The 14,093-nt window shown below is 38.3% G+C and overlaps 1 protein-coding gene across 1 annotated transcript in view; it reads right to left on the reverse strand.

The window, feature by feature from the left end:
- Positions 1-5,923: 5,923 nt before the first annotated feature.
- LOC145999001 (putative ATP-dependent RNA helicase DDX5) overlaps positions 5,924-14,093 on the reverse strand; it is a 77,012-nt gene continuing 68,842 nt past the window's right edge. Inside the window, exons 10-12 of the mRNA XM_083135855.1 lie at positions 12,863-12,922; positions 7,749-7,993; positions 5,924-6,144 (exon numbers count right to left, since the gene is read on the reverse strand). Coding sequence (XP_082991981.1) covers positions 6,112-6,144; positions 7,749-7,993; positions 12,863-12,922 — 338 coding nt within the window. The 3' untranslated portion in view covers positions 5,924-6,111. The remainder of the gene's footprint in view (positions 6,145-7,748; positions 7,994-12,862; positions 12,923-14,093) is intronic.

Here is a 14,093-nt window from a genome sequence, read left to right on the forward strand (position 1 = left end):
TCACATCAAGAGGTTGCTTATTAAATAGTCTTAATCCTAGAGCTTCATAACTATTCAGGGATTTTGAGTCTATGATAGGGTATATTTATACGCCTGCTGTTTCTTGTAGTATAGGAATGTACATCTTGTCTACTTTGTAGCTGTGGCAATTTTTTCTTTGCATACAACAGCACAGTGTAAATATATAGATTTATCACAGTCATAAATTTTAACTTAATGAACAGTGGCTTACAATGAACTAATTTCTGTGAGTTGGTAATTATTCTCGCATCTTTTTTCTGCAGTATTAAAATTTCTTGTACGTAACTGCAGTTCCCCCTAAGTAAAATTCCATATGAAATAATGCTTTGAAAGAAAGCGAAGTAAGCTGATCTTACGTAATCTTCAGGTACATACTGTTTAGATTCCTTAACAAATATATAACCCTGGAGAGCTTGGCAGTTATGTATCCCATGATAATTTATTATCAATGACAATACCTAGAAATTTCACATTGTCTGAGCTATTATCTATCGGGATGTCTCTAAGACTGAAAAACATATGCTGGGTTTTACTTTCATTCAGCAAAAAACCATTAGCTCTGAACCATAAAGAAGATTGATCAGGGTATTATCAGTTATGGCTTTAAGTTAAAGTCAGAGCTGGCATCAAAGAAGGTAGTATCATCTGCATATAGTATTGTGCGAGCAGTGACACAAAATGGTAAATCATTTATCATGAGAGCAAACAATAAAGGTCCAAGAACCGAACCTTGAGGTACACCGCATTTTGACCTCAGCCACATTTGACCTTAAAATTCCTATGCAGACAATTTGTTTACGGTTCTCAAGGTATGAATGAAATAGTTTAAGATCTGTACCACCAATGCCATAGTATGTCATCTTTTTAAAAGTGTAGTGTGTTCTACACAATCAAAAGCCCTGCTCAGGTCACAGAAAGAGGCCTGAGCAAAGTCCTTAGTTTCAAAAGCCTTAAGTACATTTTTGACTAGAGAGTCCATGGCATCAATTGTTAACTTACCCTTCCTGAAACTAAACCGTGATTTGCAAATTAAGTTATTATGGTCCATAATTGAGAATGCATAATTGATTCTAAAACTTTTGAAAACACTGGAGTCGGTGAGATGGGACGGTAGCTGGCTAAACAATTTTTCTCACCTTTTTTATAAATTGGTACAACCCTTGATAATTTCAATACATTTGGAAAAGTTCCTTAATGGAATTCATGTGAAAAGAATGTTATTTGCAGAAGATTCTATATTTTTGTACCAAAGAAAATATAACCTTTTTCCGAAAGAAACTTATTTCTTGTAAAAGGCTGTACTTGTACAACTATACTGTGTGTGTGTGGGAGATTCTCAAAATAAACCATTTCAATTCAGATAGGTCTAGAAAAAAAAGGCTTAGGATAATTTCAACACTTCAAATAATCATCATTGCCATTGTTTTAAAGAAATTCTAAAACATCATATACATACTTCATGATGGATGTGGTTTAGATTTACTGACATGAAATTTTGTATTTCCGTGTTGCACAATTTAATGGATATTTCCGATTAATATAGAAGACACTCTGCCTTCATTCACCAAGGGTACGTTGTCTGGAGCAGAGATGATACAGCGTCACTGCTTTGTTTGTTCCCGGGCAGTGGTAGTTACATTTTCTCCCATTTGGCAGCGCTGGTGTGCATGTCCTGGCTTGCACCGTCTGCTGTCCTTTCAGCTGGGTCATGCTGCTCGGTATGGTGCAGTTCCTGTTCCTCACGTGGCTGGAGGAGGGGTCAAGTATGTGCATTGCATCTTTTTTTTTCTGGTCTGGGTAGTACGGGAGGTCTGGAGGATGGGGTGCCAAGTCGGATGTGCCTGTCCATTGTCCACGTTCAGTGCTGGTTTCTGTTGGATGATGGCATGGGTTTTTTGACAGTGTTTTTTATGACACATGAGTAAATCATATACATATTTCTCAGACATTAATTTCATATTTTCGGGTGTTTCACTTTGCAAGCATTATGGAGTACTCCAGATGTATCTGGTTTTCGTTGAAACGAGCTGCGGACAAGCCATCAAAAAGTAATCAGGTGTGCAGTCTGACAGAATTAGATGATGAGACTTACAAGTATTACAGGAAAGGTAAAGTCATTAGGTCCATATTAAGGTTAAATGGAAATGCAAAAATATAAATTTAGTATCTGAGAAATGCTCAGATCTGCAATTATGTCTTAACATTTCGCAGACGGCTGGTTTCAATCAAAATCACCTTATTAACGTGTCATTTCTCAAACTACAGATAACACAGGCCTGCGATGAAAAAAATACAAGGGAAATGATAGGTGAACCTTATGTATTTTGTGGTGCTGAGTTAAAAAAAAATAAAGAAAAATGTCTATCACGTCACGTTTTCTTGAAAAAATTAATTGTACGTGAATTTGTATGAACATTTACCATAAATATGTTGTTTCGGCATGGAATATCTTCCCACGGTTGGACCATTTGCGGTGATTTGAAAGTTATCTCCATGCTTCTTGGTCAACAAGGCGGATATACAAAGTTCCCATGTTTCATTTGTGAGTGGGACAGTCGTGCAAAGACTCAACATTGGGTCAAGAAAGAAAGGGCTACAAGACAAAATCTTGAACCAGGCACCAAGAATGTGATTCGGAACAGCTTAGTTGACCCAAAAAAAGTATTGTTACCCCCGTTGCATATCAAATTAGGTGTAATGAAGCAATTTGTCAAGGCTATTCCAAAAGATGGCGATTGTTTCAAATACCTGTGCAAAAAGTTTCCAGGTTTATCCGCAGCCAAGTTGACAGAGGGAATCTTTGTTGGTCCAGATATCCGTAAGCTCATGAAGGATAAAGACTTTGAGACTAGCATCACAACACAGGAGAAAGAAGCTTGGGTTGCCTTCAAAGATGTGGTCAGTAAATTTCTGGGGAATTACAAAGATCCTGACTATAAAGCAATTGTTATGAATATGTTGGACAAATTTCAAGCGTTGGGTTGCTCCATGAGGGTCAAACTACATTTCCTTCACTCACATGCGGACTATTTCCCCGAAAATTTAGGAGCAGTCAACGAAGAACAGGGTGAAAGGTTCCACCAAGATATTAAAGATATGGAGCGCAAATATCAATGATGATGGGACAAGAACATGCTCGCCGACTATTGTTGGATGTTAACACGAGAGAGGTCTGAGATTGCACATAAAAGAAGAACGTCAAAAAGAAGTTTCAAAGTCAAAAGGCTACGTACGTAAATATAAACTTCGTTTGTGTTTGGTTTTGTTGTTTGTTCAGTTTACAATTTGTGTCAAACGTTCATGTACACATACATTGCTCCTCGTGGTCAATCGTCTATTTTATGTACGTTACCTTCATAAAAACAAATGAACATAATACGTTGATTTTTTTTCTAGAAACTTCACCATAATGGGATGTTAAAAGTGTAAATACAAGGGAACTTTGTGTTTTTCTCTCGACCCGAGGTGGCTCGTGCGATCTGGCAACAGTGGTTTTCTTCCATTTAAACCTATAAAAAATAAAATCAATTGCTAATAAATCAATTTGCATCACCAAGCATCGATTTTACATAGAATTAAATGGATCAAAACCACTGTTGCCAGATAGTGCATGCAAAATTGTTCGCGAAAATTCCTTTTCACATATGATTTTAGCAAAAATATCGATATCGATTGTACAAAAAATCCTGACGTGATGGAAAAAAATGGAGGTCATTTTCGAAATCAGCACACCCAATAACACAAAACTCAGCGGACACGTATCTTGTATTTTGCAACAACTTCAATTTCGCAGGCCTGTGAAATCATCCAGTTCTGACCTTTTTTTTTTGTTTGCATACATATGAAGGTATGACATACTCGAATTACAAAAAATATGTTCATTGTTACTATTATTAACAAGTGCAATTTCAAAATGTCATTGTTTTCTCTCACAGTATTATGGGATAATCAGATAAAATGGGTTATAACTCTTGAACCATCACTTACTGCTGATTTATTTCACTTTTGCAGGTAATAATGAGTACAAAAGACCATGTTCACAATGTGTGATAATGGCCAATTTTGAAAATTATCTGAGAATTTAGACTTTTCTTCATTCACTTTGGTCTATTGTGGTGGTCACAGAGGCATGCAGAATACCAATTTTTTGGTAAAATTTAGGTTTTCTTCTACTTCTTCTTCCCTCAACTTTCATCAGTGGGAGGTACAATGTTCAAATTTCACCTAAAAAGCCCTGTCATTCAAGAAAAATAGCAAAACCAATTTCATCCCTCTCAGACATTTAGTTCTCAAGCTAGGCTTTTTTTGGTGCATTGTGGCAAGTTTGAAAAGTGTGCCCTTGAAAAGTTCACAGAGAAGCTCTTGTCTGCTAAAGGTTAAGAAATACTCTAATAACTAGGGTAATTTTTAGTATTTTATCTGTTGATATATTCAGCATGAATTCTAGTACAATAGTTGTGTTCTTAGCCCAATTTCACTTGTGTCCAATAATTACCTTAGGTCTCCTATTTCAATAATTAAAAAAAATGAATTTACTACCAGGTGTATAAGCTTAAATCGGCTCTTTTGTAGTCAGAAAAACACATGGTTTGTTCATAGAAAGCAACAAGAAATTTATTCAAAGTACTTGCCCTCGCGAGCTACACATTTTGCCCACCTCTCGGGCAATTTGTGGATACTACACCAAAAAAAGTCCTTCTCTTTCGAGGCAAAACACTCATCAAGCCATTTTCGGACGTCTGCATACAAATCGAAGTGCTGCTCAGCGAGGGCGTGGCCCATCGACGAAAACAGATGGTAGTCGGAAGGGGCCAGGTCTGGTGAATAGGTGGGATGGGGTAGCACCTCCCAGTTGCGTGTCTCCAAGTAGTTTTGGACCAGTCTTGACGTGTGCGATGGGGCGTTGTCATGGAGGAAAATCAGCTTGTCATGTCTTTGTTGATAATCCGACCTTTTGTCACACAGAGCACGGTGCAATTTGATCAGTTGTTGGTGAGCAGTGGGCAGTGACAGTTTCACCAGGTTTCAACAGTTCAAAGTAGACGATACCCTGTTGATCCCACCAAACACACAGCATCGTAGCCGAAGCGATTTGGTCTCAAGGAAGATGTTGATGGTTGGCTGGGATCAACCCACGATTTCTTGCGTTTAGGATTCTCGAAATATATCACTTTTCATCACCAGTCACAATCCGATGCAGGAAAGAATTTCTTTTTTGTCTGGCAAGCAAGATTTCGCATGTGTTTTGGTGTCTCTCCAGCTGCCGATCGGTCAATTCATGCGGCATCCATTTTTCGATCTTTTGAACCTTTCCCATGGCACGTAGACGCATGGAAATGGCTGCTTGAGTAACACCCAATTGCTCGACAAGCATCTTTTGCATTTGGGTATCGTACTCATCCAAAAGAGCCTTCAATTGATGGTCCTCAACCTTCCTGGGCCGATTTTAACGCTTCTTGTCGCTCAGGTCAAAATTGCAGTCTTTGAACCAACGAAACCAATCCCTGCATGTTGTTTCCGATACAGGACTGTGACCATAGGCCTCCACAAGCATTCAATGCGATTCGGCAGCCGATTTCTTCAAATGGAAGCAAAAAAGCAGAGCTTCCCGCATATGCTCTTTTTCTGGCACAAAACTAGACATGCTTACCACAGGAACACTGTCTGTTGTTGTCTGCATGTGCTGACGATGTGCACTGATTCGTGTCCAACTCATACAAACACCAGGTATGGCGTGCCCATGGTAGCTTCATACGCTCACTAACGCCATCTATGAGCAAACAGCAGATTTAAGCTTATACACCTGGTAAATACCAAGAAAAAGAAGTACTTCCATCCTCATAAGTAAACAATCGACTTCTAAAACTTTGGAAAGGAGTGTATAATAAAACACCATCTCTTCTTCTTTGTTTATTTTCTTCTTTTAATGTTTTTACAATAAAATCTTTCTTGCAATATTGTTGTCCTATGCATAACATGACCCACTTGCACCAAAAGATCTTATATGCAACTTGAATAGGTCTAAGTTAAACTGCAGTGTCAGGGTGTCATCTGTACGATACAAAGGAGTGACAACACAAATGGCAGGCACTATTCAGAACTTCCTTTGTTTTCCCTTTCAACCTATAATAAACCAAGAACAAATGTTACTAATATAACAGGCACATTTGGTAAATAAGTTATCACACTGCAGTAGAAGAAATGAAGAATTAAAAAAATAAGAAATAAGTATAAACCAACAAGCAGTGCTTTTTCAACGGTGAGATTGAAACTAATAACATTTTGACACAAGAAATGGGTGTTCATGTGAAACTATACTGGAACCACAGGTAAAAGAGCCTGTGGAGACCCACAACTCCTGTGCATCATATTCTTGCATGGAGGGAAGGGGTAGAGTGGAGCATGCTTCCTTATGGCCCAAGTTGAACCGATGAAGGGGAAGATGCACGGATACTTTGGCTGAAGGTTCGTTTCCTTGTGGTCGCTCTATACACGGATGCACGAAGACACCACAATATTTTGAGTGGTTGTCGCTCGTGTATGGATGCTATATTTGTACTGTAGCAATTTATTGAAAAAAGGAAGATATTTAATTATCCATTTATGTATTCTTTTTGGATTTTGAAAAGGCATAGAGCCAAGTAAAAAGACAAAGTATGGGAAGTCTTTCAAGAATATCAAGTCCTTAAGAATTTAGTACATGCAATAAAGAGTCTTATGAAGCTACATTAGTGAAAATCAAAATAGTTAATGGAGGAAGCCTTGGAAATAAATGAAGGATTAAGACAAGGCTATGGTCTTTCTCCATTATTATTTATTCTGTACCTTGATAAAATAATTCAGGAATGGAAATCTTCCCGGAAATACAATACTACCAACCAGTAATATTTGCAGACAACCAGATATTGATAACAGCAAGTGAAGATGATCTGCAAAAGACTGTTTTCAATCAATCCTTACAAATTATAACATGAAAATTTAAAGAGAATGAAACAAAGTCAATGGCAAAAAATTGTAAAGAAATTCCCCGAGTTGAAATTGTGATAAACGATGTAAAATAACTGAACAGGTAACAATCATTGCATATTTTGGAAGCCATATTTCACAGTGCGAACACCAGAAAGATATTGAGAAAAATTTAACAAAATATAAAGTGGAATTTTGAAAAGAAATTTTGGAAAACAAATTAGAAAATAAATTCAAATTCCATACTATAACTTAATTTGAAAAGACTCTTCTATATGGTAGTGAATATTTTCCATCATCATGATAAAACTAAAATAAATTGTTCACAAATGAGATTTTGGTGGTATTTAAGTGGAGTAACTTTAAGAGACAGAATTAGAAGTGAAGAAATCCGAAATAAAAGGAAGGTCGAAGCAATGGTAGAAGAAATTTAAAAAAAAAAAATATCAGTTCAAGTGGAATGAACATGTTCTGAGGATGCCAGATCGGTGGCCATGTGTTAGTGCTGCTTTTAAGTAACAGTTCTTGTAGACCCTCAAAATTGATCGTGATCTCTAAGAGCTCAAGTTATAATTGATTTCTAAAGAGATGCCTGTTAGCATGCATCAACTTGTTCTTGGCTAAACAGTGTCTTGTGATTTGCCATGGATAAAGGCTGGTACAGAATTAAAACCTATATCTTTATTCTATGGTAATTGTTTGCAAGTTCATATCCATAGTCAACAGAAAGCACCTCTAATGCAAACACATGCAAATCTTACCTTTATTCCATCAGATGACTCTGGGCAGTATATTGAAGCTAGCGTTAGCAAGTCTGGGTTAACCTCCTGATTAGCCTCTCTCAGCACAGAGAGCAAATCATTTATGTGCGGTGCATCATTGTGGGTGAAGAAGGTATAGGCTGTGCCCCCTTGTGTGGATCTTCCTGTTCTCCCAATACGATGAACGTAATCCTCTGAATTGGATGGGTAGTCCAAGTTGATCACAAACTTTACATCTTCAATGTCTACAGAAAATAAATCACAACAATGCATTAATCGTTATGAAAATAAACATCATATCAATTCAACTGGCAAATGTGGACTATCGTACAGTGTGTAACAAGAATGTCAAAGTAAAGATTATTCCCTGAGGTGGTATTTTGTACAGCTCTCACAGCTAAAATAGAAAACTGAAAATGTGAAAGAAATTCTGCGATTAAAAATTCAAGAATCTTAAAATATTGGTCTTGCTGAATGCAGAAAAAAATTATGGAATAAAGTGTCAAACTGCAATTCTAGAATTTCTTAAAAATTCTCATGATAATTCCTTATGATAGATACGAGGGACGTTTATTAAAGATTTCCCCTGAACCAGTTCCCATGGACGGAGATAAACGAAAATTGGTACAGACATTAGTCCTTCTCTACATAGGAACCACCAATGGCCACACACTTATCCCATCGCTTTATGTACCTGTGGAGACCTTGTTTGTAGAAGTCTGCAGGTTGCTCCAGAAGCCATGGCTTGACCTCAGAAATCAATGTTTCATCGTCGTGGAAATGCGTTCCCATCAGAAATGACTTCATGGTTGGGAAGGGTGGAAGTCTGATGGTGCGAGGTCTGGAGAGTACGGGGGATAAGGAAGGATTTCATATCTGCAGGACCGTGCTTCTGTCTGGGCAACATGCGAGTTGTGAACTGGAGCGTTGTCTTGCAGGATGCGGATGCCTTTGGTCAGCATGCCACGCCTCTTGGTTTTGATGGCCTTCCGCAATTTCTGCAGCAGTGAAGTGTAGCACCTCCTGGTAATTGTGGTACCCTTCGCCAGGAAATCCATCATAACTACTCCATGCTGGTTCCAAAAAACCATGAGCATCACTTTGCCCACTAAGGGTTGGACACGGGCCTTCTTTGGTGGTGGTGAGTCAGGATGCTTCCATTACTTTGAGTGGACCTTGGTTTCTGGGTCATAGTGATGGACCTACGTTTAACCCTGGGTGATTAGTCTGTCAAAAAATTCCTCCTGGTTTTCCTGGCACATGGTCAAATTAGCCTGGGAGCACGTGCCTCATTCCTGCATTTGGAAAGGTGTGAGTAGCCGAGGAACCCATCGGGCAGACACCTTCCGCATGTGCAAATGATCATGGATGATTTTTTCGACAGACCCCACACTGATCTTGACATCTTCAACTAGTTGGCGAATGGTTATGCAGCGATCCTCAAAGATGGCGGCATTCACTTGCCCAATGGTGTCTTTGTCAATGGCTGACTGGGGTCGCCCGAGAATGGGGACAGTTTCTACTGAAATCCGACCACACTTGAACTGATGATGCCAGTGCCTCACTACGTCATACGATGGGGCAACCTCTCCATACGTCACTTTCATCTCATCAAAAGTTCCCTTTGGTGTGCGGCCACCCAAGTAAAGAAACTTGATGACTCCTTGGTATTCCACTGGACCCATCACTACACCTTGTCTCAATTTAGTACTTGTAAGACAAAAACTAAGAGTAGTTCAGAATTTCAAATTACCTCATGACCTATGCACATACGTATCATTACACATAAAATTTCAGTATTCTACATTAACTAGAACTGGGTCAGGTGAAATCTTTAATGAACGTCCCTCGTATGTTGCAATGGAAAATCTTTAAAGTGCACAAAAAATTTGCCCACAGTATATACAACCACCTCAGTTTAATACCAAAAAGAATAATGAATACAAATTTTCTAGATCATAACTCATGTAAGTCAAGATTAACACCTTAACTGTGAGAGAATCTAGCACTGTTCATGTAACTGTGAATTACTGTCACAATTTATGAACATATCTTTCAGTAATTATTTCTGGTCATCAAGGAATACATGCATGTGTCAATCACATTTCCAAATCAACAGTAGTGAGAGTAAGACTACAACGAAATAATTTGGGTGGTAGTATTTGTAATTTTGTACTGTGGCTTATGCAACATAATTTTGTTACAATTTTTTTTAAACCCTTTGGAAACAAACCAAAACCATCCACGGGGAAAAGGAAAACCTCAACGGGGACACGGGACTCAAACTGGACCCAGCCTGGCTAGCGATAGTCGACTGGGAGTGCGGACATCGTACTGATTGGCCCACCACCTACACCGTACTCCTCCCACATCAAATACATATAACCATACCCTAACTATTATCTGTACTTCAATCCCTAAAGATGAGAGTGAGGTTAGCTCTTGAAAGCTCGGAAGCCTATCCGGAAATCAACTGGTTGATATCCTGAGAAGATCTCTTCACAACAAAAATATACGATAAGATTATATGAAGGGATACAAAATATGACAAATGCAATCAATTTAGGTTGAATTCTACCTTTTAGAAGTAGTAACAAAGTACCACACTAATGTACAAGATAAGTGCATATTGCAGCATTATCTAATAATTTATTGCCTCAAAAATAAGTATGATGTATGCCATATACATGTTGATATATAAATATTACTAGGTTTTCAACACTGTGCCAAGTGCACGGTACCATGCATCTTGTGCAACAGGCACATAACGTCCAGCCACTTGGCTTCCACACAGATGCTAAAGCTACAATTACAAGTTTCTGACATGGCATTAGCCTCTGTTCAGAAAAAAAGATTGTGATACTAGAATATATTGCTTGAAATGTGGAATTACAAAATTGCAGACAATCTATAACAAAATGAAAAAAAAATGACATGGCTGAGAATATTTTAAAGAAACCTGCAAACATTACATTTCATTGCAAAATGAGCCTTGCCCACTGGTTTATTGAAAAGGAATGATTTAGAAACGTTAATATATATACATGGACGTACCCAAAAGAAACCGAACTAATTTTTTTGTGAACTTATTTATTCACAATTTAAGTACAAACCTTCAATCCCCTTCAAAGTACTCTCCACTTGCATTAAGACACTTATCCAATCTTTGATTCCATTTTTCAAAACATTTTTTATTTAAAGTCATCTTTTGTGGTGCGTGACAGTGCTTCCATCGTTTTTTTCTTCACCTTAGCAACATCAGTAAAATGCTTTCCTTTCATGTCTCCTTTCATTCCAGGAAACAAAAAAAAAAGGCACATGGGGCAAGGTCGGGTGAGTATGGGGGGTGAGGAACAGGGGTCATACCATTTTTGGTTAAGAATTGACGTACAGACAGGGCTGTGTGAGCCAGGGCATTGTCATGATGGAAAAACCAGTCACCCGACTGCCACAAATCAGGCCGCTTCCGCCGCACACTGTTGCGCAATCGTTTCAAAAGTTCCAAGTAGAAAGCCTGGTTAACTGTCTGACCCTGCGGAACAAACTCTGAATGGACGACTCCTCTCGCATCGAAAAAACAAAGCAGCATTGTTTTAATGTTTGATTTCACCTGACGAGCTTTCTTGGGGCATGGCGAACTTGAAGTCTTCCACTGACTTGATTGTTGCTTCGATTCGGGATCGTAAGCATAAAGCATAGCACCACGTTTCGTCACCTGTGATAATTTTTGGAAAAAAGTTTGGATCATTTTGGGACTCTTCTTTCAAAGCATGGCATGCTGCCACGCGACCTTGTTTTTGTTCAGCAGTCAGGGCACGAATTTGGCAGCCACCCTTTTCATTCCCAAATCGTCTGTCAAAATTCGCTGCACTGAACTCCAAGTCACTCCCGACAGCTCCACAATTTGTTCAATGGTCCGTCGTCGATCTTCGTTGATGATTTCACGAATTTTTTCAACATTGTCATGTGTTTGGGCCGTGGAAGGACGACCAGAACGAGGTTTGTCATCAATTGACATTTCACCATTTTTGAAACGGGAAAACCACTCACACACTTGAGTTTTCCCCATAGCATCGTCCTTGTACGCTGTTTTTAACATTTCAAGAGTTTCTGTTCCACTCTTTCCGAGCAAAAAGCAGAATTTCACCACCGCACGCTGTTCCCGAAAATCAGCCATTGCAAAAACGACAATCACACAAAACAGCTGTCACTCTAAACTCTGCCGAAACGTGTCCTGACCTGCTTCAGCGACGGCACTCGGCTCGCGGACTCAGGAAGGTTCGCTCTATGTGCTCCTAGAGGCAAATCGCGGTACTACAAAAGCTCTGCCCACCACAAAATTAGTTCGGTTTCTTTTGGGTACGCCCACGTAAATAGAAATAAGACGTTTCCAACAGGTATTGGGTTAATCAACAAAATTAAGTTTCTCTTGCAACAAAAAGACAATTCCGCTGAAAATTCTCACCAGGAAACCTACCGTATTCTTCTTATTGATCTCCATCTTGAATGCTAAAAACAGCAGATAATCAGGGAGACAAAGAAGCTGACTTGCCCCTACACTGTATCTAATTCAATGTACCATCATCTGCATTTCTGCAGCTATGAGTATCTTTAACATTAAAGTAAATTTAACAGTCTATAGATTACGTGCATTTAAATGTTGCACAGCAAGATGATTTGTGTCAACAAAATTCTAAGAAAATAATTTCCTGAACCTAAATTGTGCTGCATGTTATATAAAAAATAATAACCTGTGGCTAGACAGCCCTTGAAGGGCCTAGGCCGATCTCCCGATGCCAGTCTCCTTCTCACAATCCAACCTAGAGGTGCGGACTCTTCAACCAGCAATGGGGTGACGTGTGGTCAGCACGTCAATCCCCCAGCCGTTATGGGAGATATTTGTGACCAGGTTACGCTACTCACTCGTAGCTCCCCAATTTCCTCACGATGGTGGGTTGCCACCGGTCCTATACACAGGCCGAGAACCCAGGCAGACTTGAACCCATGCTGCATGTTGTATACGAGATATAATAATTTAAGCCTGTTTTTTCCATTAAAACCATGCAAGAAATGAGCTATCTATCCCTAAATATGGTATTAAAATCTTCACATACCTAAGCCACGTGCAGCCACATCTGTTGCGACCAAAATACAAGCTGATCCACAACGGAATTCTAGAAAGAAGAATAGGACATTTATAACCAAAACATGTATTAAAGACAGTCAGTACAAGAAATATGGGGAATTTAAATAATCTCTAATTTTTATCAGCCATGGCAGTTTTCCCATGAATTACTAGAACACACGAAAAAATTCTACAGCAAGTCGAAAACAGAAAGTCACAACTTGAAACAATATAACCAGGGCTAAGCCAATACCGATGATGGTGTGTTGATATCTGCCAATACCACTGGTATAAGTATCAGAAAATATTGATGAGAACTTAATCACTGATGCCAGTCTGCATTTTTCGACAATCCAGGAATCTTACAGATTCTGTAAATTATGCAAAATGAATCATCTTAATAATTTTGCAATGCATTGTAGGGATTGCGATTAAATAATTATGTGAAATTATGAATATTTTAAAGCAAAAACTCTGGTATATTGATATGGTATAGTTCCAATTTAAGAAGTTCAAAAATTGTAAGTATTCATAATTACTTCAAATTTTGATTAACTACTTTTGAAGTACCAGCATTGGTATTGATATCAAGTCAATGTGGTATCGTTCAGCTCTAATTACAATTTGTCTAATATATACAGGGTCTCTGAGAATGAGTTGTGGGGTACCATGAGGTCTCTGTGAAGTAAGTATAATGTGTAATGGACTGAAAGTGGTTTTATTTTGTTCAGTCACTAAAAAAAATTGTGTTCGTACATTTCTATTTTCTGTCATTGTTGTAGTCATAATAATCAAGTCACTGTTGTTAAATTTATCATTAAATTCGCTATTAAGATGCTATTTAGAACTTTATATCTTTTTCCTTAAAAAAAAAAATACAAATTAACAGAACTGTGCATTCAGTTACAAGTTATTCACAGAAATATGAAATTTTAAAATTATCGGCAATTTTACCAGCACACTGATATGCTTTTACTGGCAGATAGCGATTTATTCCCTAGCTACGGTTTAGCCTTACTTCTACTGTAGGAAAGTGAGATTTCAAATCCGAAAATTGTACCTACAAGTAAAGCAACCCTATTTCATATTTCCAGAGCCTTTCAGACTTTCCTTCATAGATTCATGGCATTATGCAAACTACAGGGATAATCTAACATTTAGTGTTTCCTAAACATAAAAATAAATGTAAAAAGCACAGTATTTGGATTTAGGTTAAATTG

Source organism: Lepisma saccharinum, chromosome 14 (assembly GCF_977018435.1).
Source record: "Lepisma saccharinum chromosome 14, izLepSacc3.1, whole genome shotgun sequence".
Lineage (NCBI taxonomy): Eukaryota > Metazoa > Arthropoda > Insecta > Zygentoma > Lepismatidae > Lepisma > Lepisma saccharinum.